This window comes from Epinephelus fuscoguttatus, linkage group LG19 (assembly GCF_011397635.1).
Source record: "Epinephelus fuscoguttatus linkage group LG19, E.fuscoguttatus.final_Chr_v1".
NCBI lineage: Eukaryota > Metazoa > Chordata > Actinopteri > Perciformes > Serranidae > Epinephelus > Epinephelus fuscoguttatus.
The window spans coordinates 16,799,585-16,821,194 of NC_064770.1; the positions used below are offsets into that span (position 1 = coordinate 16,799,585).

Below are 21,610 nucleotides of genomic sequence, written 5' to 3' on the forward strand. Positions count from 1 at the left end.
CCCTCTCTACCTTTTCGCTCAGGACCTTTACCTGTCTTCCACATCAACCTGGCCTCACGTGAACTTAAATTAAATGACCAAAACAAATTAACCCCATACAAGTTAAGCTGGCTTCAAGAGAAAGAATGGCTCCAGTGTAGTGAAAATGGATTCATGGTAATGTTAGAAAAAGTTTTCTTTGCTTGTTGGTTCATCTTCACCTGCTGTGGTTACACAGGTTGCCATAACCTTGGACACTCTTTCTGCTTTCTTTTTTTTTTACTGTGCTGCCTTATCACACTCATCAATCACCTACTGCTTGCACGATACACCCAACAGTTACCATGTTCATCTTCCACCCTGCCTTCCACCCCAGCTTCTGTTGCTGTCATGCACAGGAAGTTGCTCTTCTGCTTTTGTACTTTTGTGGTTTCTGTCTGCGTTACATAGTGTGTCACACTCCCCTCTCCTTCCTCTCATATACAGCCCTGTGTACTCACTCACCAGAGGAGTTGTCGGTCAACAAGTATAGAGAGTAGCAAACAACGCTTAGGTGAGTCTTTTCGTAGAGCCGAGCAGGCCAAAACAAGGCTTGTTACCTTATCGTCAAAGGTGCTTGTAGACAGAGAGCAAAACAGGTTGATGAGAGGACAGGCATGAGGACGACGTACCTACTTTCATTACTCACCCCATCCGACATAGGCGGATTCAGTCGACCAGAGGCTTGATGTTCCTCTCCCTGAAGGCCCAAAGACTTTGTTTGATTTAAGCCTGCTTCTTCTTGTTATTTGGAGTGTGTTGTCACTCTGTTTTGGAATACACTGATTTCTCAGGAGAAAGGGTTTGTTTAAAGCTTTCCTCCTGGATTACTTGTGGAGATTAGTGATGGGGAATGCGGCTGCAGGGGGCTTGGAGCAGGAACCGGCTGAGGTCCGAGAGGCCAGGAACTCGGTCGGAGGAGCTTCAGGAATGAGTGACCCCACTCCAACCTTGCAGAAGAAGCAGCCGGCTCCCCCCAAGCTGCCCATGCCCCCAGAGGAGGAGCTGGAGGAACGCTTCAATGTGGTGCTGGTGAGTAGCTGCTCAGGGGACAAGAAGGCACGCACCTTTACTGCACATGAAAACAGATGTGACAGCTATGGTTCTTGTCGTAGAGGCTAAATGTGATGAAATGGTTCATGCAGGTATACAATTTAAAGTCATAGAAAAAAGTTGCTCTACGTAGTAAGTGTTCTGAGCCCTGGTTTTTGAACACTTAAGCTCTGTGACTGATTTATGCTGCCAAATCAATTTGACCTGAATACAGACTTGATATGATGTCAGCCCTTTTCTGTTTGTTGTCTAACACATTTTTATATTTAAATCCAGAGGCCCATTTTTCTGGTGTGTACACAGAGCCAGGCTTTACAAAATATGTGCTTTAAATGTGGTCTGACAAAGACCTAATTTTGCCTAATCAAATCTGCACAAAAGTCATCAATAAGTGCTTCGTTCAAAGCAGGGATATCACATTAAAAACAATAATATCAACAAGCTGGTGGATTCATCTAAGCACTTCTTTACTTCTCTGTTAGATTTGAAAATGTCAGAAACAGGGTGATTAGTGCATGCTCAGGCGGATGGCCCCAAGGGGAAGTTGAGCAACATATTTACATGAGTGAGACCATAAGACCGGAAAGCAAATGTTACACCACTCTTTCAACAGTCTTACAACAAGCTGAAAAACATAAAGCCTCATGAGGAATACTTGAAGCATTTGAACATTCATTAAGAGTAACACATCAAAACATTTAGTTTAGCACCAGGGATTCTGACGCACTTAAAGCTTTGATTATTTTTCAAGTGAAATAAACAACAAAAAATATATGTTGTTTAAAAGTTTAATTTCTCAAGGCTGGTCTTAATCATGTGAGCTTAAAAAGTGAATTGAAGACAAACAAGACTATAAATTGTGATGTCATACCAACACACTGCAGCCTGCAGCTGCTCCATTAACATCAATAAGAAGCTTGAGTTAGGCTGAAGCTTAAGCTTGACAGCCTACATACTTTGGGCTCTAGTTTCCCGGCGCAGCACAGGGTGGCGCAGGGTGGCGAACCCCGTGCAGGGCTAATTTCGAGCAACGCAACCCGAGGCGCGCTCAGTTTGGTAGTTTGGCAGACCGAGGTGCACTGAGATGGGTGTGGCGACGCAGCAGGGGGAGGTGTCGACAGATGCAGCTTGGCGCAGTGACGGTTTCGTGCCAAAAGGCTTCGCCGAAGGTGCGCTAAAAGCTTGCCAGCTGAAATCAGGTCTACTGTCAGCGCAGGGGGAGCATAGTCAGTGTAAGCCAAAGTTTGGCTGACCGGTGGACAGTGTGCACACATCACCAAAACCTCACAGGCAGGTTTCCAGAATGTCAGGCACATTAACGATGCAATAAATACCCCAAAAAACACTATTCAATGCAACTATCTGCAATTAGCACATAAATGTATCTCTATATCGACTGTCCCGTCACATCTGATGTCAGATCAAAGGGGATTGGCACCATTTGGCACCTTTGGTACGCCTAATGGAAACCCAACCTGATTTGATTAACACAGCTGCAAATTAATGAGTTCACATCCCTCTCAGCCAACCACAAACAGCCACAGCATCAGATAGGGATTATATATTCAGAATCTTTCATCTTAGAAAAGTCAAAAGAAAAGAAACAGACTGAGACTGCGAGAGAGAGAAAGAGAGAGCGCGCGCACGATAGAAACGCAACATTGATTTACCATTGTGGTGGTCTCCTCCCAGGCTACCTTTGCATCATCAGCCTGTGGAGGTCTGCTTGCAGTTCCGTATATTCGGACACTGCGAGCTTGGACCTCCCGAACCAAAACATGAGTTTCCTCCTGGGAGAAGTTTGGCGTCTGATGCTGCTGTTCTCTTCTGCCATGGCGAATTGCGCAGCGCATTTAAGGGCAAGGAGAGGGGCTCATTTGATTGGTGTGATGTGTGTAAAACCCACTCACGCCTTCTCTCCTCCCTCTTTCCGACTTGCGCAGGTAGGAGGGATGGAGGTGGGACAGACGAGTAGCTGTGCCAGGCGCACGGTGTGCCAAACTTGCAAAATCCGCCTGGCCACACCCAGCTGGCGAAGTGCAGGTGCGCTGCACCCCCGCCTCGCAGGGTCTGCGAAACTAGAGCCCAACATCTCAAGTTTTACATCTAAATGGGCGTCATATAGCCCATCATTATAACATCATGGGTTAACGGGATGAATCGAAATCCATTGGTGTCCAGGTGCTTTGCAGACACATAGATAATAAGCAAATAGATGCTGTAACATTAGCTTACCTCCAATTATTTATGTAAAGAGAAAAAAAACATCTTGACTCTTTAACTTTAAACCAGTTTACCTGTGCTAAATTTAAACCGTGAACCACAATAAAAATACTAACAACAATAGTCAAGAAGGTGTTTCCTCCTCAGAGTACAGAAGGTAAAAAATAATCATTAGATATTCACTTTTCCTTGAGAGTTAGGTGTTTGTTACTTACTTAATGGAACTTTTGTGAATGTCAGATGGAAGAAAGTAAGATCTTTTTGCCAGTGACAATTGCTGAATTTTTTGTAGCTACTATAAAAAAATGGCTAACAGGTTTTGAAGGTTTTTATTTGTTCCCTGGTAATGCCTTAACAATTACTTAAAAAATTGCAAACCTGAAATGCCAACACACATGTAAATATTCCCAAGAAATACTGTAACTCAGCTAAAATTACTGAAAAAGTTGAAAGTTGGTGAATTTTTAAAACTCAGTTAAGGAGGGTCAAGATCTTATATGGGCTATTATTCAGAACTGACAATGGTTTATATGGCTTATATGGTTTATATTATATGGTTTATAGGCTTAACATTATACATGAACACTTTCAGCATTCATGTGTGACTGTTTCACAGAAAACTTCTTGTCGAGACTTCTTGTCTTGAAATATCATCGTACAAGAAAACATGAAAATTGAGCTTGACTTGTGTGACATATTTTGTTCAGAAACGGTGGCCTGTGCCATTTCATGCCTACAACGCCCTCGCAGACGTTACAAGAAAGTATGACCTCACTTCCTCTTTCAGTCAAAATACTTGAATGCAAACTTTAGAGAGATGCTGTACTCTTCTTCAGATTTTGAGAGTTCAGGATGTAAGATTTGCGTAAGTAACTAAAGAAAGAAAATGAGAAGTACATGTCATTGTTTCTAAACTTTGGAAATTTATACTCTTGTGAGGTCATGCAAGTGAACCTGCACACAAACACTCATGTGAGTCGTTTTACTTTTTCTTTTTTTTTTGTAAGTGAAGCACCACAAAACCCACAATGCGACCCCTCCCTTACCCTACCACGGATGAAGCACTAACTCCCCAGCAGCAAAGCAACCGTCCTTTTCCGTTTTTGCTTCTCTTTGTTTTATTTTTACGGTGTGAAAGAGAAATTATTGAGCAACGCCCAATGTCAACTGAGAAAATTAGTGTTGCTAGTGTGTTTGGAAGTATTGTGTCAGGTGTACAACCAGTGATGGGGCTGGTGTAGATTGCAGCAAGTTGTGAAAGTAAAGGAACATTGAATAGGAAACTGACTTTGAGTTAAGCATAAATAAGAGTGTAATTATCCCCTCACTAACCAAAGCTCTTGTAATTTAAGGCTTTTATTTGAATGACTCGAGGATCATTCTTGTTCTAATTAATTTTTCAAGTATCTTGCCCTTTAATAATTTTTATGTCCTCGATTTCTCCACACAACCTCCTCCATTAGGTTCTGAATCATTCATAAGACTTAATTTGGGCTTGTTGAATCATTCAGTTTTTAAGTCATTTGCATGGGGGAATAACCTTTAAAACAGTCAAACATTTCACTGTAGGTTGAGGGTGATACCTCAAAGTGAAACTGCACTTTCTGTGCAGCATGTCCACTCCTTATGATTGAGTCAACTTTCACCAAAGAGTTGTGGAGGTGTGTGTGTGTGTGTGTGTGTGTGTGGGGGGGGGGGGGTCTTTGTGAAATTATTCATACAGTCGAGAAGATTACAGAAATATTATCTTATGTGATAGGATAAAAGTTCAATCTTGTTAAAAGTTGATGTAAAGAATTGCTGACTTTGATCATATGAATTCATCATATCATAATCATATCCTGAATTAAAAAGGAGAGAAACCAGCAAATAAATACAAAATGATCAGGAGTGGAGTGGGTTTTCTTAATCTTAAAGGTTGCACTGTGGCATAAAGACTCTAAGATCAACTCAATAATTTCTTTTAACCAAAAATATTTCTGTTCCGAGATACCCATTGACAACCATCAATACATATATGTAAACACTGAGTCATCTGTGTTTCCGGCAGGTAGTGAACACCCATCTGTTTTACCCAGAAAGTGCATTTGTGGTTTGGCCAATTTGAATACAGTTGCATAAGCAGGAAAGAGAAAGAAATTAATTCCTACAGTTTAAGGCAAGTCATATGCCAATCAGAATGAAATTTAAGATCAGCTTTACAGTAACTAAACTTGAGGACAAGGGTAGAACAGAGCAAGGAAATATCAACCCAGAGGAAAAGGTTTGATGGTCACAATAGTCCTGTCTTTGTCTCACCAGAAATAAATCATCTTCTTATTCGGAGATTACTAAATTCTGATCTGTTTCTCCTAAACCCTCCTGAGGAGAAACAAGGAGCAGAAAAATAAATCAACTTCTTATTTGGAGAGTTCTTTTGCTGCACTCATTGGCTTCTCATAGGCTTCTCAACTCTGAGAACAGATAAAACACACAGAGTTGAGAACTGAATTTGATCACTGAAACAAATTTTTGAAATTGTGCACACACATTTATAAGCCAATCAAGTTTTCTTATGGATCTTACTGTTATCTCATTTCAGACAAATAAAGATTACTGTGGTGAGAGGGGAAAAGGAGCATTATAAGATCTTAAATTAGAATCAGGCTGAGACAAGAGGAAGATTATTTTAAGAAGAATGAGAAAATGGTTAAAACTTCATAATGATGTCATACTGAGCTTAGTTATGTTCAGGAGAAATCGGTTGGACAAAGAAGAGATCTTTTTTTAAATATATTTTTTTGGCCATTTTGCCTTTATTGGACAGGACAGGTAGGCGTGAAGGGGGAGGGGGTGGCATGCAGCGAAGGGCCACAGGCTGGATTCGAACCCAGGCCACTGTGGCAACAGCCTTGTACATGGGGCGCCTGCTCTGCCACTAAGCCACCGACACCCCAAAGAAGAGATCTTATTTTGAATTTTCCTTTCCTCTTTGTAGCCTTCATTGGTAAAATACATTGTGATTTTTGTCTCTCACTGTGCATGTGGGAATCCACTGCCTTGGTTTCCATCGTGCTGAATTTGAAAACATTTTTGTGTTAAAAACACTGAGCCTCATAAGCATTGCCTTGTACCGGCTTCCATGCTACAAAATCTTGGTTAAATAACTTATTTTTGTTGAACTTGCACTGGTAATGTTGTCCAGTCATGCCAGAGACATCCAGTAAATTATTTAAAGAAAGTAGATGTTACCAGTTTTTTAGAATTTATAGTATAGCTTCAGAAAAACGTGACTCATCATCAAAATCCCACTTTACATGTCATAGCATTTTTAAAACTTTTAAAAAAATTGATTTAAGACATTTTAATACCAATTAATGCCCCCTTGTTAGATTAATGGATTCAATGCCTTTTAAGACTTTTCAAGAATCAGTGAGAACCTTGTAATAATGTGTGCTGAGTGACACTGGAGGGTTTTTTTTAGAGGAGACATGTGACAAATATAAAATTAAGGTTTCTTTTTACCCAGAGTTATATTTTTATTATATTTATTTGATCATTTCCAATTCTTTAGACTGAAACAGTGTCTCTCTTTGTCTCTCTCTATCAGAGCTACATGAACTTGCCTCCAGACAAACTGAAGCTGTTGAGTCAGTATGACAGTGAAAAGAAGTGGGAGTTAGTCTGTGATCAGGTAAGACCTTTGTTTCTTTTATAATGAGTTGTTTTACAATTAACCCTCAAAATAGACTACATGTCTTGAAACTGAGCAGGACTCTGGCACCTGTGTCCCCACTGGGACAGAGGTGACACAAAGTACATAAAATACCCAAAGTGGATCTGTAGGAGAGAGCAGAGTGCAGTGTGAAAACCTTGCAACACAGTTTCTGTGGTGGCAAGTGATGGCGTCGGCATGGAAACAGAAAGCGGTTTGTGTTTGTTGTGTTAACTAGCGCAGGCAATAATAGCTTCACATGATGTGAGTGCTTGTAAACGTGTCTCCAGTCCAGTCATCTTTCAGGGTTGTTGAAAAAATGAACTCAGTTAAAAGCAGCTTGTGAATCCTTCTCCCCCAGGAGCGTTTCCAGGTCAAGAGCCCCCCGTCCACTTACCTGGCCAAGATTAAGAGCTTCTACCAGGATCAGGGAGGGGTGACTCGCAGGGTCAGTGTAAAACATCAACTTCCTTCCATATATGACACATCTTAAATTTTCTGTCTGCACAGTGATGTCTCGATTCTCACCTCTTCTGCTTCTTTAGCTGAAGAAAAGGATCCAGGATGCCACCCAGGTCCTTAAAGATTTGGAAATATCTCTTCGCACCAATCACATTGGGTGAGTCCGTTAAGTTGGGTTGGGCCCTATTTGATGTTTATTTGATTATTGATGTGTGATGCGATTTATATGGTTTTGATATATATATATACATATATATATATATATAGAGAGAGAGAGAGAGAGAGAGAGAGAGAGATATGTAGGTCGTCAAACACCAACGCTTTGCATTGGTAGTCAGACCGAACCACCAATCCAAAGTATCAGTATATGACAATCCAGAAATGAGTCTGAGCATTAGAAAACTTTTTCCAGAGTCACATTCAGCAATTGTCACACAACCATTTAATGGTTCTCAGTGGAGATTTGTTGTAAACAAATAAAATGAATGTGTATCCATGTACATTTGGTGCACGTGAGCATCACAAACAAAATAAGGACCCACTCCAACAAATATTGCTCCACAGTGCTACCAGATAGAAAACTTTATGTTTTCATTATTATGATAAACGGTCAGTTTCAGTTCACTGAGCATAAAAGGTGTTGTACTCTGAAGAAAGACAGTTGATTCTTCAGTCTAATTCCCAGGTCGTCAAGAACTGACAATTCGGGTTGGTGGTTTGGTTGGACTACCAAATACTAGCATTGGTATTTGACGACCAGGGAATGAGCCTCAGCAATCAGCTATCTTTCTCCAGAGTTATCTACAGCACCTTTAACTTTTAACTGAACACCAGTCACTGTTTCTGCAACGCACCATTACAGGATGATATTAAAAGTTAAATTGCGGCGAAACAGTTGCACATAAAGTCAGCTAACAGGCTTAGTAATGGCAGTTATAACCATTACTATTTATAGTTTGCTAGCATGGGCCAACATAAGCTGCTGGTCACATCCGAGTAAGGTTGAAACAAAAAAACACCTGCGTGTGTTAAATTGAGCAAGAATGTGGTTTATTGCTTATGAATTCAGCATTTCCTCTGTAAGAGCAAGATTAGGTTATTTCTTCTTTCTAAAGTTACGTATTCATATTTAGAGGTCCAATCTGAGTGCAGTATCTGTTAATTATAATTACAAAATATTTCTCTGTCAGTGTTTCATCCCTCATTCTTAATTTTGCTTTGGTTCTTTTTGTAGATGGGCTCAAGAGTTTCTCAACGAGCAGAACAAAGGTTTAGATGTTCTGGTGGAATACCTGTCTCATGCACAAAGTGACGCCTCGTGAGTACCAGCAGGGTGTGAAAAACTCTCTGCAAAATGATAATGCTACATAAATGAAGCTATTTTATCACAGTGGATGTTTATGTTCTATGAACTCTGTAGGTTTGATGTGGAGAGTGTTGAAAATGGTGGCACCCTGTCAGACAGAGGAAAACCAGCAGAGAGGTCAATGGAAGACTTGACCAAAAGCTCCAGCGGCTCTCACGCACACGGGATGACCAGAGCTGCTCGGGCACTGACTGTAAGGTAAGAGCATGAATGATAATTAAGGTACAACAATTATAAAAAACAGAGTCCAGACCCAGAGATGTTCTATGAATTATATAATTATATCTATAAAGTGCACTCCATATCATGAATTTTTATTAAAGAGGAACTTTCGGCTTACTTAGTTGCCCATGTAATCAAAAAATAGAGTCATGTAAGACAGAAGTGGTGTGATGGTGATGCACTGTAGTGCCATAGAGGTGACCAGATGCCATGTCATTTTCTCAGAGCTGCCGAACTGTGTCAAATTTATCTGCATCTGTTTCACCTGTTTTGCATATCTAGATCCAAATTTACAAAATCTTCATTATTAATACAAATGCTCTCATAAATAATGACAGCCCTGATCAACCAACTGCAAAAGATTCTTATTTTTGTAAAATATGAAACAAACAGTACAGCAGGCTAAATGTCTTTTCATCTTAGTCAATATGCCATTATTATTTATTGTATAGCAGTTTTTGCTGCCCTTCTTATCCAATTTCATGGCCATCTTATTGCTAGACAGCAGTTCCTCTCAAAACTGAGACATTTCAGCCATGACGAATACCTCCATTTCTCACACCGTCATTCATTCACATCCTTTGCTCATTTGTTGAGCATTTTATTCTTTATTTTCCTCTCCACCTGATGCCACATTTCAGCTGTCAGACAGACACAGTGGATGTACAAAATAATGCTGGAAGTCTTGTTATAATTGGCTGACTGTGTTGTTCTGGGCCTGAACATGAAACCATGTGCACATACAGTAGCTTCTCTTCTCTTACAGAATTCATTCATGTGTCTGTGCACTTGTTATCCCTCTACAGAATAAGCTCCACTCTGGGGAACAAGATGCATAAGAAGTCCCACTCATCCAACCAGAGAGATGATGTACATGTGTGCATAATGTGTCTGCGAGCCATCATGAACTACCAGGTAGAGCCTTAACATACTCATGCTTCCCCTACAGTGCAAAAACAGTCACTTGTCTCATATTCTGTCATAAAATTGTGCTTTTAAAGAAAGGGATTTTTTTTTTGGTGGGCTGACATAAATCTGTTTTCCCACTGCTGTTTCACTTCACTGGTTGTGAGTGAAGCACAATTTTAAATCAAGCAAGTCGTTTGATTTAAAGGCTTGTAAACGCTTATTTTTTTACAGTGTTGTTTTTCTCAAACCAAACACAAACACTTTTCCTGCATCCTTTAACACACCAGCTCTCATGGGGAGCAGCTGTTCATGCTTTTCTTGTGCTTTCAGTCTGGTTTTAACCTGGTGATGACTCACCCGCGCTGTGTGAACGAGATCACCCTCAGTCTCAACAGCAGGAATCCCAGGTGAGTGCGTTTGTGTGTAAGACAACAACAGTGTGTTTTATGTCTGCCTGTGTCCATATCTAACCTCTAATGTGCTGTGACAGGACCAAAGCCCTTGTGCTGGAGTTGCTGGCTGCAGTGTGTCTTGTCAGAGGAGGACATGACATCATTCTGTCTGCTTTTGACAACTTCAAAGAGGTGAAATTAGTTTTTCATTAGTAATTTTGCTCTATTGTGATGGCCTAATTTGACTTTGACTGTTGCTTGTTCAGTCATACCATTGTTCCAGACTTCCCCTCTTTCATTATTAGTCATCTTATGACTGCCATCATCCACCCCTCACATGCACTGTAGTGTTAATTTTATCCCATGTGGAGCAGTCATGTGTGTTTTATTCTAAATGCAAGTACAATGTATAATGAGTAGGAACTACACCCTGTTTGTGTGGCTTAGATCAGTTACTACATGTAATAGCTATAACTTGTCATACAAGACTAATTTTGCATTAATGCCCCCCCCCCTTACGCCCCCATGTGGGCACCAATTAAACTGCATATTCAGATAAGTTTCTATTTTTTTCTCAGGTGAGCAGAGAAAAGAACCGCTTTGAGAAGCTGATGGAGTACTTCATCAATGATGACAGCAACATTGACTTCATGGTAGGTCCACAAATGTATTACCTCATCACAGGCAGTCTGTTTGTCAAATAAAGGGAATAAGAATTAACTGTCATTGTGTCTGCCTCCAGGTGGCCTGCATGCAGTTCATAAACATTGTGGTCCATTCAGTGGAGAACATGAACTTTCGTGTTCATCTACAGTTCGAGTTCACTCACCTTGGGTTAGACAAGTATCTTGGGGTGAGTATGCATGATAATCTCAGTGGCAATGGGTCAGTGTAGGGCTGGCAGGATATCTGATTTTCACAAACCCACACACCATCAGAGCCAAAAGAATCACAATAACAATATAATTGTAATATATATATATATATAAAATTAGAAAAAACTCCCACACTGGTGAGCTAACTTTTGTGAATGGTGTTTGGAACATTTAGCAGCTAGAGAGGCAAGTATTTTCCTCAGGAGTTCATAGACCATAAACGGAGCTCATAGAGATTAGACTCATATTCATCAGATGTACACAAACACAACTCCACATGAATGTTAATGTTGCTCCATAACTCCTGGATGTGTAAATAAGCAACTGTTTCCTGAGAAGTTATATCGTGGTCATAACTTGTTTCTCCTGCTCGCAGGCAGTCCACAATAGTTCAGATACTGCAGGTTTAAATATATATATATAATCTATCAATCTATCAATCTACCTATTCAAGGTCCCTTCAGCCAAGGTCACATTTTTTATGCATGCCATTTGCTGAGGTTTAAGTAACTTGTTGTGTCAAGTGGGCAAATTCTAATGCTCATAGAGTGCTGCAGAGATTATGGGGTTTTTTTTTAGTAGGCCCACCTAGGTGTTAACATTTCCCTGGTTCCCTCTACAAAAAGCCAATGGAATTTTTCTACCAGGTTTTGGATTAATGCAAAAAATATATGTTTAGCATACTTACATATTTTGATTAGCAAGGTCATTTTCCACACAAGAACAGCCGTTATATGGTTTTTTTAAGCATAAATGCATTCGCTCGAAGTATGGAGTAAGTTGTGTTAGGCTATAAACAAATCACACTATGGTCGCATGACGAACATCTGCACCACAACAAGGCTATAAAGCTGTGTTTGGCGTGACAATGTTATGTTTGTCAGCAACCACCTTTTTGAAGACACGTAAGGCTTCAAAATTCTCAAGTAGGGTATCTAATGATGTATTTCATGTCGACCAAAACGTGGAAGCCTTTTAAGCTCTTGTTAACCACAAACCTTATTTTAGGCATCTAATCAAAAACCCATTCAAAGCACCCATCGACTCTGAGACGAGGGAACCGTCAATGCTTAGATGCTAACTCATTTCCGCGTGGTGCAGGACTCAATCCTGCACCCCTCTATTCTCTTCTCTTCCTCATTTAATAGGGTGTTGCTGCTGCATGCTCATCAGTTTCCCTTTACATTTTGCTGATGACAACCTGTCAATATCACATAACTTCCCGGTGCTAAATGTTTGTTTCGAAAAAATGTCTAAATTGTTCTAATAGAGCCATTCTCTCTATATGTCAAAACATCCAACAGTATAATGTTAAACAATTAAATTATGAATCAATACCTCGATCAACAGGGAATGAATCGGCATCTATTTTGCAGTCAAATAATCATTTGTTTCACTTTAAATGTTGATTTCCTCTGTTGTACAATATTGTAAATTGAACATATTTGTGTTTATGAGTGTTGTTTGAACTAAACAGAACATTTGAAGATGCCACAATGAGCTCTGGAAAACTGAGATAGACATTTTACATGATAATATAGATGAAAAAAATCATCAAGTTATCAGGAAAATGGCCAAAATTATCAATTATTTGCAGCCCTGATAATATTTACTGCTAAAAACATAAGATATATGAAAATGTTTTTTTATGAGACTTTTGCTGACACTTTAACCCGAATCAGTCCCTGTGCCATATGTCATTATTGTTTGTGCTTGTGTGTTAGACTCTGAAGGAAACAGAGAGCGAGAAGCTGCAGGTCCAGATCCAGGCCTACCTGGACAATGTGTTAGATGTAGGAGCCCTGCTGGAGGATGCTGAGAATAGAGGAGGGGTGCTGGAGCATGTTGATGAACTGCAGCACCATAACGTACAGGTCAGCTACAAATGAATTGAAACAGGAATTTCTATGAACAAGAAGAGGCTTTGGCATTGTGATATTAAAGAAATGTTGTCTTGTGTTGCAGCTGAACACCCGGCTTCAGGAAATTGAAAATCATTCTGCAGAGAGAATATCTGAACTTGAGACTCAGCTCATGCAGGCTACCAAGGAGACTGAGCTGCTTAAAGTAAGGGCTGCTTCATGACATGGATAATGTTTAATAAGATTAATTAGCCAAGCAAGGTGTGCCATTCTTACAGTGATTAGTTATAATGAGGTCAAAAGAGTGGCAGTTCACTTTATTTTAATAATCTTAATATGAAAGTAAAATCTAATTATCCTCAATATAAAATAAGAAAGATGAGAGTATTTGCACATGTCAAATAAATCTGTAAATGACCTTGCATTTTAGCCATCAACACTGGGGATGGCAGTGTCAGTCAGTCTGTGAGTCTGTTGTTCAATCATGTTTCAAGAGGATTACTACTAATGACTTTGGTGATCCCCTGACTTTTCCTCTAGTGCCACTGTCAGGTTGACATATTTTGTTCAGACAAATTACACTAATTGTTACAGAGTGCTCCAGCAATGACGAGTTTCTGTTGGCCAACATGGAAATTAGCTAGTTAATAATTAATTACCTTGATTTGCTTGTCGAAAAGTCAATAGGATTTTTTCATTGGATTTTTGCAGAAAATAAGCTCTGCGGCAAGCAAACATTCATGAAAGTTATTTGTTTCGTTCAGCAAAATAATTTTTACAAACGAGCACAACTCTGAAGCGACCTCTGAAGCCTACATGCAATTATCAGAAGTAAAAAACTAAGGTTAGGTTATAAATGAACTACACCACTGTCCCATGACCTAATATCACTTCCATAACAGGGCTGTGGAGCAGTGTTGGCAGTGATGAGGTTCTGTTGTCTCATTTAGCCACTTGTTTGCAACTGCCTTTTTAAACACACATAAAAGCTTCAAATGTCACGAGTGGGTTATCCAATACTTTGTTTTATATCAAAGAACAAAATGTGAAAATCTCATAATCTGTTAAAAAAAAAAGACCTTATTTTGTATTTATTTCCTGTGATGTCACCAACTAGCTTAGTGAAAGACAGCTGCACCTTGCTGGTGAAAAAGTGAAATATCTGGTTTTCTAACAAAACCAGATGGACATCAAATTTAATTGCAGTGTCATATGTTTCCTAACATTAAAATCAAACTAACCGAAGTCATATTGCCCACTGTTTCATCTCCACTTTAAAGCCTGAAGGTAGACTGTGTATTATATGTTCTTTGTAGAGATGAGCTGTGTTTTTATATTTGTGTTTGTGTCTAATAGGAAAGCCTGCGAGAGTCCTGTTCCCAGGTTAGTGCCTTGCAGCAGAGAGAACGGGAGCGTGAGCTGGACAGGGAGAGGGAGAAGGACAGGGAGCGTCTGAGTGCCTCCACCCCTCAGACGTCTTCAGAGCTGGAGCAGAAAATCCAGGAGCTGCAGGACAAGGGACTGATCAGACTTGGACGCAGCGCCTCTGGAGGCCTGGACATCCAGGTTGTGCCTGTCACGGTGGTCGAATATGTCCAAGCTCCAGCCTCTGACACCCAGCCTAGCGCTCAAATCTCTGTCACTGACTCTGCTTCCCCACCGTCCAGCCTTCCTGCCTCTGTCCCTCCACCTCCTCCTCCACCTGCTTCAGGTGGTCCAGAGATGGTTGCCTCCCCCCCTCCGCCTCCACCTCCACCTCCACCTCCACCTCCTGCTGGAGGCTGCGGGGCTGTGTCTCCACCTCCTCCTCCTCCTCCTCCTCCTCCTCCTCCTGCACCTGGAGGAGGTCCACCACCTCCTCCTCCCCTACCCGGTGCTGGACCCCCACCACCTCCTCCCCCACCTGGTGCTGGACCCCCACCACCTCCTCCCCCACCTGGTGCTGGACCCCCACCACCTCCTCCCCCACCTGGTGCTGGACCACCACCTCCTCCTCCCCCACCTGGTGCTGGACCCCCACCCCCTCCTGGAGCACCAAACCCTCAGTCTGGTAAGGATGAATATGAAAAGTCCTGAAAACACTCACAACAGAATGAAATGGTAAAGAAAACAGTTAAGATCTTATTTGTTTGATAATTCCTCTTTCTTTTGTTTCCATAGGGGTTAAGAGCAAGAAGCCCATTCAGACAAAGTTCAGGATGCCGCTGTTAAACTGGCAGGCCTTAAAACCAAACCAGGTGACAGGCACTGTCTTCAGTGAACTGGATGATGAGCAGATTTTAGGGGTAAGAAGATGCTTGACAGTTTATCCTGTCTGAAAACTGTAGAGTTAACATCCTTTTTTATCCTAACCTTCTCATCTTCCTCTCTCTACCTCTCACTATGTCTACAACAGGAGTTGAACATGGATATCTTTGAGGAACAGTTCAAGACGAGGGCCCAGACTAATCCGAAAGACCTGTCCAATATTAAGAAAAAGGTGGTCCAGAAAGCCCCCAGCAAGACATCATTGATCGACGCCAACAGGGCCAAAAATCTGGCCATCACTTTACGCAAGGGGGGAATGAATCCATCTGTTATCTGCACCGCCATAGAGACGTACGGGCTTTGTAGAAAATTCGTTGCATTTAATACATTTCTTGGCTATCCCTTATTCTCTCTCTTATACACTAACTGGTGCAATCTTCACTACTCTTTTGTACAGGTATGACCAGCAGTCTTTGTCCATCGACTTACTGGAATTACTCGAGCCCTTCATACCAACAGATTTCGAGATGAAGCTGCTGCTTAACTATGAGAAGGAGGGCCGCCCACTGGAGGAGCTGACCGACGAGGACCAATTTATTTTACGCTTTGGGAAGATTCCGCGTCTGAAGCAGCGCATAAGCACTCTAACTTTCATGGGCAACTTCCCAGATAGTGTCAAACGCCTGCAGCCGGTCAGTTTGTCAAATGCATTGTAACTTGGACCGAAACAGATTTAAGCTCTTAAGCAGATGTATTGATTTTTTTGTTTTCACTTCATTCACAGCAACTGAACTCCATCATTGCTGCATCCATGTCCATCAAGTCTTCAGCCAAACTGAAAAAGATCTTAGAAGTAAGTAAAAGAGAATACAGCATGCTGATGTAGCTTCCAAATATGAGATTTTGCATAAATCGGCTTATGTGTTCCCCTTCAGATTGTTCTTGCTTTTGGCAACTATATGAACAGCAGCAAGAGGGGTGCAGCGTACGGTTTTCGGCTGCAGAGTCTGGACCTTGTAAGTAGCATTTGTTTGTACACGTACTCTTTCACTTTAAAGCAAGACTCTAACTTCAAAAAAGAAGAAACCACATATTATTGCTTTTACAAGTCAATAGTTGAACTAATAAGCAATAAAATTAACCTTTTATCAATTCAATACAGTCATGCTTTTTACTATTACAGCTAGGGTTGAGTATCAAACTCTGTACCTTTCAGGGTACTGATTGAATTATGTCAGTGTAACCGGTGGTAGCTAGTGTTGTCTGCGTTGTGTTTTAATGAGGCCCAGACCAAGATGTCTTTGGAGACGATCTCCGTTTAATCTGATGAAGAGTAAATGTAACATAAACGTCGGTCAGACATGCTCTCTACTCCAGCTCCTCTCACACATCGTGCAGTGACAAAGGGGCGTATCAAAAACACATGCATGGAAAACATACCTGATGAAGAGTAAATGTAACATAAACGTCGGTCAGACATGCTCTCTACTCCAGCTCCTATACAAATTCAATGATATAGAAACTTTTTAGCATACTCTCGGTAAGTTTATGTTAGCAGAGCAACTTTTACATGCATGTATTAGTGTGGCTGAAACACGGAAATGTCCGGCAACAAAGCTGCTTACCTCTCACACATCGTGCAGTGACAAAGGGGGAGAGGTTAGCGCGGAAGACATAATATATAGGGGTGGGGACCCACAAAAACAAACGGAGGGGTACAGGAACTGAGTCTCAAACGTTCCACATAACTGGCATGTCAGGTTTTAACTATTAACAGAAGTTTTGTGTAATTATAATGCTTAAACATCACAAATAAATATTTCAAACATTTGTTACTGCTGTATTTGACCATGTTACATCAGTACTACTGAGTACCAATTCACATAAATCCACTGGAGCCAAATGTTGGTACCTGAGAGCGCATCTGTGTGGTGGGTTTAGAAAAGAGGCAAGAGTGACGCAAAGCACTCCAAAACCTGGAAGTCAAGGCTGGCACCAAAGCTGTGTTGGGCTCTCTGTTAGCAACTCCGTCAGCTCCTCAGCAAGCCAAAACTGTCACAGCAGCACCGATTTGCTATGATAGTAAAGGCATCTGTTCTATTTTCTTTTCTATATTATTTTAGTAATAGCATAGTATCAATGCTAGACAAGAAGACACAAACACACACACAAGCAGACAGACAGAAAATGAGTTTTGTGTGTAATTAGGAAAGAGCAGAGGAGCAGAACTGCCTTTTAGTCTACCACATCACCCATGTAACTTGTTCAAAAATTACATTTTTGTTATTACAGAAAAAGTGAAGTATTGAAAAAAGGTATCTTTGGGTACCACTATCCAATTCTAGGTACTGGAACCAGGTTGGTATCGGTTCAAATGTGATTGGTACCCAACCCTAGTTACAGACTCACCTGGTTTAGAATGACCAGCGGCAAAACTGTAGCTAATGTTCGCAAACTTTAGATAGATTTACCATTACCCCATAATTGTCACTGGTGTTACTAGTTAAAAGTTACTAGTCTTGGTTTAAGAAAACTGGAATAATCAACTTTGTCAATGTCTTTACTTTTCAGCTGTTGGAGACCAAGTCAACTGACCGCACGCAGACGCTGCTTCACTTCATCACCACTATCATCCAAGAAAAATACCCCGACTTGGCCAACTTCTACACCGAGCTTCACTTTGTAGACAAAGCAGCCCTTGGTACATTCACACAAACTGTCAAGCTTTCCAGCTTGTAATCTAAATTGGAAGCGGTACTTAACTCATTTCTGTTTCTTTGCCAGTATCTCTGGATGGCATTCTTCAAGATATCCGCTCCTTAGAACGGGGAATGGAAATGACCAAAAAGGAATTCCTGGTGCAGGATGACAGCCCAGTGCTGAAGGAATTCATCAAAACCAACAGTGAGCAGCTGGAAACTTTGATCAAAGACAGCAAGACAGCACAGGTTAGCCCACAGTTCATTTCTAATTCACACAACTTACACATTATGACATGCTTTTAGAGATTTGCACCAATCAGCCACAACATTAAAACAACTGTCAGGTGAAGTGAGTAATATTGTTCAGCATGACACAATGCAATGTTCTGCTGGGAAACCCTGGGTCCTGGAATTCTTGTGAAAGCTACTTGACACGCACCACCCTCCCATACACCATTACACATCAGGTAACCCCCGCTTGTGGCAACAGTACTCCCAGATGACAGTGCCCCCAACCCGTCAGCAGTACAATGCGCCATCCAACACTGCAAAAACTGCTGGCACGAGGAAGGTGACCAGCTCAAGATCCCAATGGATCTCAGATCCCAATCCGATCAAGCATATGTGGGATATGCCTGAACTCCACCTTGCAACCAACGCTCTGGTGCCAGACACCACAGGAACCCCTCAGAGAGCCTGTGTTCATGCTTCAACAGATCAGAGCCAAGTCTGGTCCCAGGAGGCCCTACTATAAATCAAGCTTAGCTCTGGAGCACTGGCATGTCCCACTGATGCTTGATCAGATTGGAAACTGGGGAATTTGGAGGCCAGGTGCACTGTCTGGCTGAGGGATTTGGCTGGGAAGTGCATGTCAAGTAACATCCACATGAATGCCAAGACCCAAGGTTTCTCAGCAGATCATTGCATTGTAATGAGATGATCAACATTATTGACTTCACTTGTCAGTGGTTGGTTTCAATATTGTGGCTATATTGCTATATTTTATGTTGTTGTCTAACTCTGTCCTTCTCCCTCCAGGAGGCATATGGTTCTGTGGTGGAGTATTTTGGAGAGAACCCCAAAACCACACAGCCTTCCATGTTTTTCCCATTGTTTGGACGCTTGATAAAGGCCTATAAGGTGACGATGTGTGGCTGGTTTCTGCTGTTTATCCATTACAGTTGTTGCATTGCATGTTAATTTTTTGTCGTTCATTGAACACAGACAGCACAGCAAGATATTGAGCAGAAAAAAAAAAGGGAGAGTGAGAGCAGTGAAGAAAAAGTGTCATCATCACCAAACAAGCCCAACGTACAAAAGGTAAAATATTAAGGGTCCAGTCTTCAGAAATTATATATCAGAGATGTGTTTTAACTGGTATTCTTTTTTTAATGGTTTGTGTAATTTTAAAGTTTTCAGAAATACTTCACACAACATAAACCATCATCTAAAACAAATCTGTGACTAAAACCCACGACACTCAAACTCTTATGGGGCAGGAAGTAATGAATTTACTTTGATTTCAAATGCTTTTTTAAAAAACTTTTGCTAGGGGCCAGTGATGCCTAAGATGCCCCAGATGGACTTGATAGCAGAGCTGAAGAAAAGGCAGGTGAAACCTCAGGTACGCGAGGGGAAGGACGGCGCGCTGGAGGACATCATCACAGGTGCAGTAACCCAGTGCTTCCTGAAGGAGTCACATGGTGATATTTTAAACATGTATGTTGCATGTTTGATGATTCCATGCTGTTGAAACTCTCCCAACTTTGCTCTTCCTCAGATTTGAGGAACACACCATTCAGGCGGACAGATGGTCGACGGCCAGCCCAGCGTCAGGACACTTGAGCCACATCTGGTCCATGAGATTTTACAAATGTTACTGGAATCACACCCATGTATACAGACAGAAAAACACATTTAAAATGCTCTGTATATACAGTATACCAATAAATTAGCCATATGACAGTGTGCATTTTTGCCACCATTTTAGTGTGAATTTGTTGTGTAAATAGAATTTGAAGTTTCAACTATTTGATATTTTTAACAGTCCATGAATTTGATTACATATCTTGCTAAAAAATGTTTCTTCAGTGCCTCACAGCTTTGTATCCTCTAAACTTGTAATGTTGTCACCTATGGAGTAATAAAACAAATCATGACTTTATTTTGAAACAGATCTACTGTATATGCATGAGGGTTTGCACTGACACATGATGCAACGTTTACAGTTTGTATCCACATTTTGTGTTGCTTAAAACAATAAGCCTCATGCAGCAGCATTCTCCTAAATTTTTCTTATTTTTTCTCTTAATTTTCCATTAAGAGAAAAAATAAGAGGTCATCTCCAGATGCACCAAATGCTCCATTCAAATCTTACCCAGGTGTGCTGTAAGATAAATTCCACTTGATCATAAATTGAATCCACATGGCTGATTGTTAATGAGCACAGGTAATCCCCCTAAACACTACATAAGGGCAGGTATTGTGCCGCATGCAAATACTTTGGCACGTGCCCAAGAAAAAACCTCTGCAATAGTGAAATCGATGTACTGTTTAATAAACTTCAACAAAGTAAACATGATTTTCCAGAACGTCAGTACTGGCATTACAGGAAGTCAAAAACACAGCAATGGCAAAACATTTGTGATGCTATAAATGCTGTCTCAACACACAAACTGGAATTAAAAGAAAAGGGCATGACATGAAAATAGAAGCAAAAAAGCATTGCCCAAGCCAAGCGCTCAATGATGACACCTGGAAGAGTACAGGAAATAACAGGAGAGGTGGCACTGACAGGTGTCCAGTCAGATGCTCCACTTGACAGTAATGCCACTACCAGGTGCATCAGTTTTAGAGGACCTCAATGGAGACAGTGATCCACTGCCAATCACATCAGGGGCCATATTCACAAAGCTTCTCAGAATTTCCCCTTAGATGGGAAGTTAAGACTAGGTCCTTGTAAAAATATGTTATTCACAGAGCATCTTAGACCTGATAAGAGCTCCTGAGGTGAAAAACTGTTAGGGGCAGGGAGGAGTGATTTAAGAGTTTCTTAATCAAACGAGAAAAAGGTGGAAACACAAATAGGTCAGGGAAATATTCTCCAAATGCTGCATGAAAGTGAGTAAATGAAACGCTACAGATTAGATGGTGCAGGGATAGTATACTCTTAGGCCTCTTAAAAGTCCTTCTCCCTACTCATTAGTAATATGTACACATTTCCCACCTAATGCTATAACGCCAGAAATGAAATGATCACCACACTAAGATATTTGGAAAACCTGAAAAATTCAACAGTGCAGCAGTGATGACTTGGGTCTGTCTCAGCTGGAGAGCTTTCATAGTCAGCAGTTCATTTCACTTTTGCCGGGTGTCCACACCTTGCAGGCTTACAAGAGGGTGCTGACCAGTTGCTGAAGATACATTTTACATGTTCATGTTGGCGATCTACTGAAAAAACACCTTAAAATGAATTAAAAGAGCAACATATCAGTGATTTTGAAGCTGAACACATGCAAATCATCATTTTTACAGTCTTAAAAGAAATCAGTGGACTAATAGTATTTCTTTAGCAGAGGTGGGACC

The 21,610-nt window shown here is 41.0% G+C and overlaps 1 protein-coding gene across 1 annotated transcript; it reads left to right on the top strand.

Annotated features, from left to right (window-relative positions):
- The first annotated feature begins 119 nt into the window (after positions 1–119).
- fmnl1a (formin-like 1a) lies at positions 120–20,197 on the top strand. The gene is made up of 25 exons (XM_049560515.1): positions 120–1,050; positions 6,884–6,967; positions 7,350–7,436; positions 7,534–7,607; positions 8,685–8,768; positions 8,871–9,014; positions 9,845–9,953; positions 10,278–10,354; positions 10,438–10,531; positions 10,918–10,992; positions 11,082–11,192; positions 12,939–13,088; positions 13,180–13,281; positions 14,433–15,126; positions 15,237–15,361; positions 15,472–15,674; positions 15,781–16,015; positions 16,108–16,176; positions 16,259–16,339; positions 17,895–18,024; positions 18,108–18,271; positions 19,064–19,165; positions 19,250–19,345; positions 19,578–19,692; positions 19,806–20,197. Exons 1-25 carry the CDS (start codon positions 865–867, stop codon positions 19,868–19,870), a joined length of 3,456 nt encoding a protein of 1,151 aa, XP_049416472.1. The 5' UTR covers positions 120–864; the 3' UTR covers positions 19,871–20,197.
- The last annotated feature ends 1,413 nt before the right edge of the window (positions 20,198–21,610 follow it).

What these genes read in the sequence shown, in the direction of transcription:
- fmnl1a (XM_049560515.1), top strand. Translation starts at nt 865, where the DNA reads ATGGGGAATGCGGCTGCAGGGGGCTTGGAGCAGGAACCGGCTGAGGTC. An exon ending in AACTGAAAAAGATCTTAGAA is followed by an intron (nt 16,177 to 16,258) that starts GTAAGTAAAAGA and finishes GTTCCCCTTCAG; the next exon opens with ATTGTTCTTGCTTTTGGCAA. An exon ending in AAGACAGCAAGACAGCACAG is followed by an intron (nt 18,272 to 19,063) that starts GTTAGCCCACAG and finishes TTCTCCCTCCAG; the next exon opens with GAGGCATATGGTTCTGTGGT.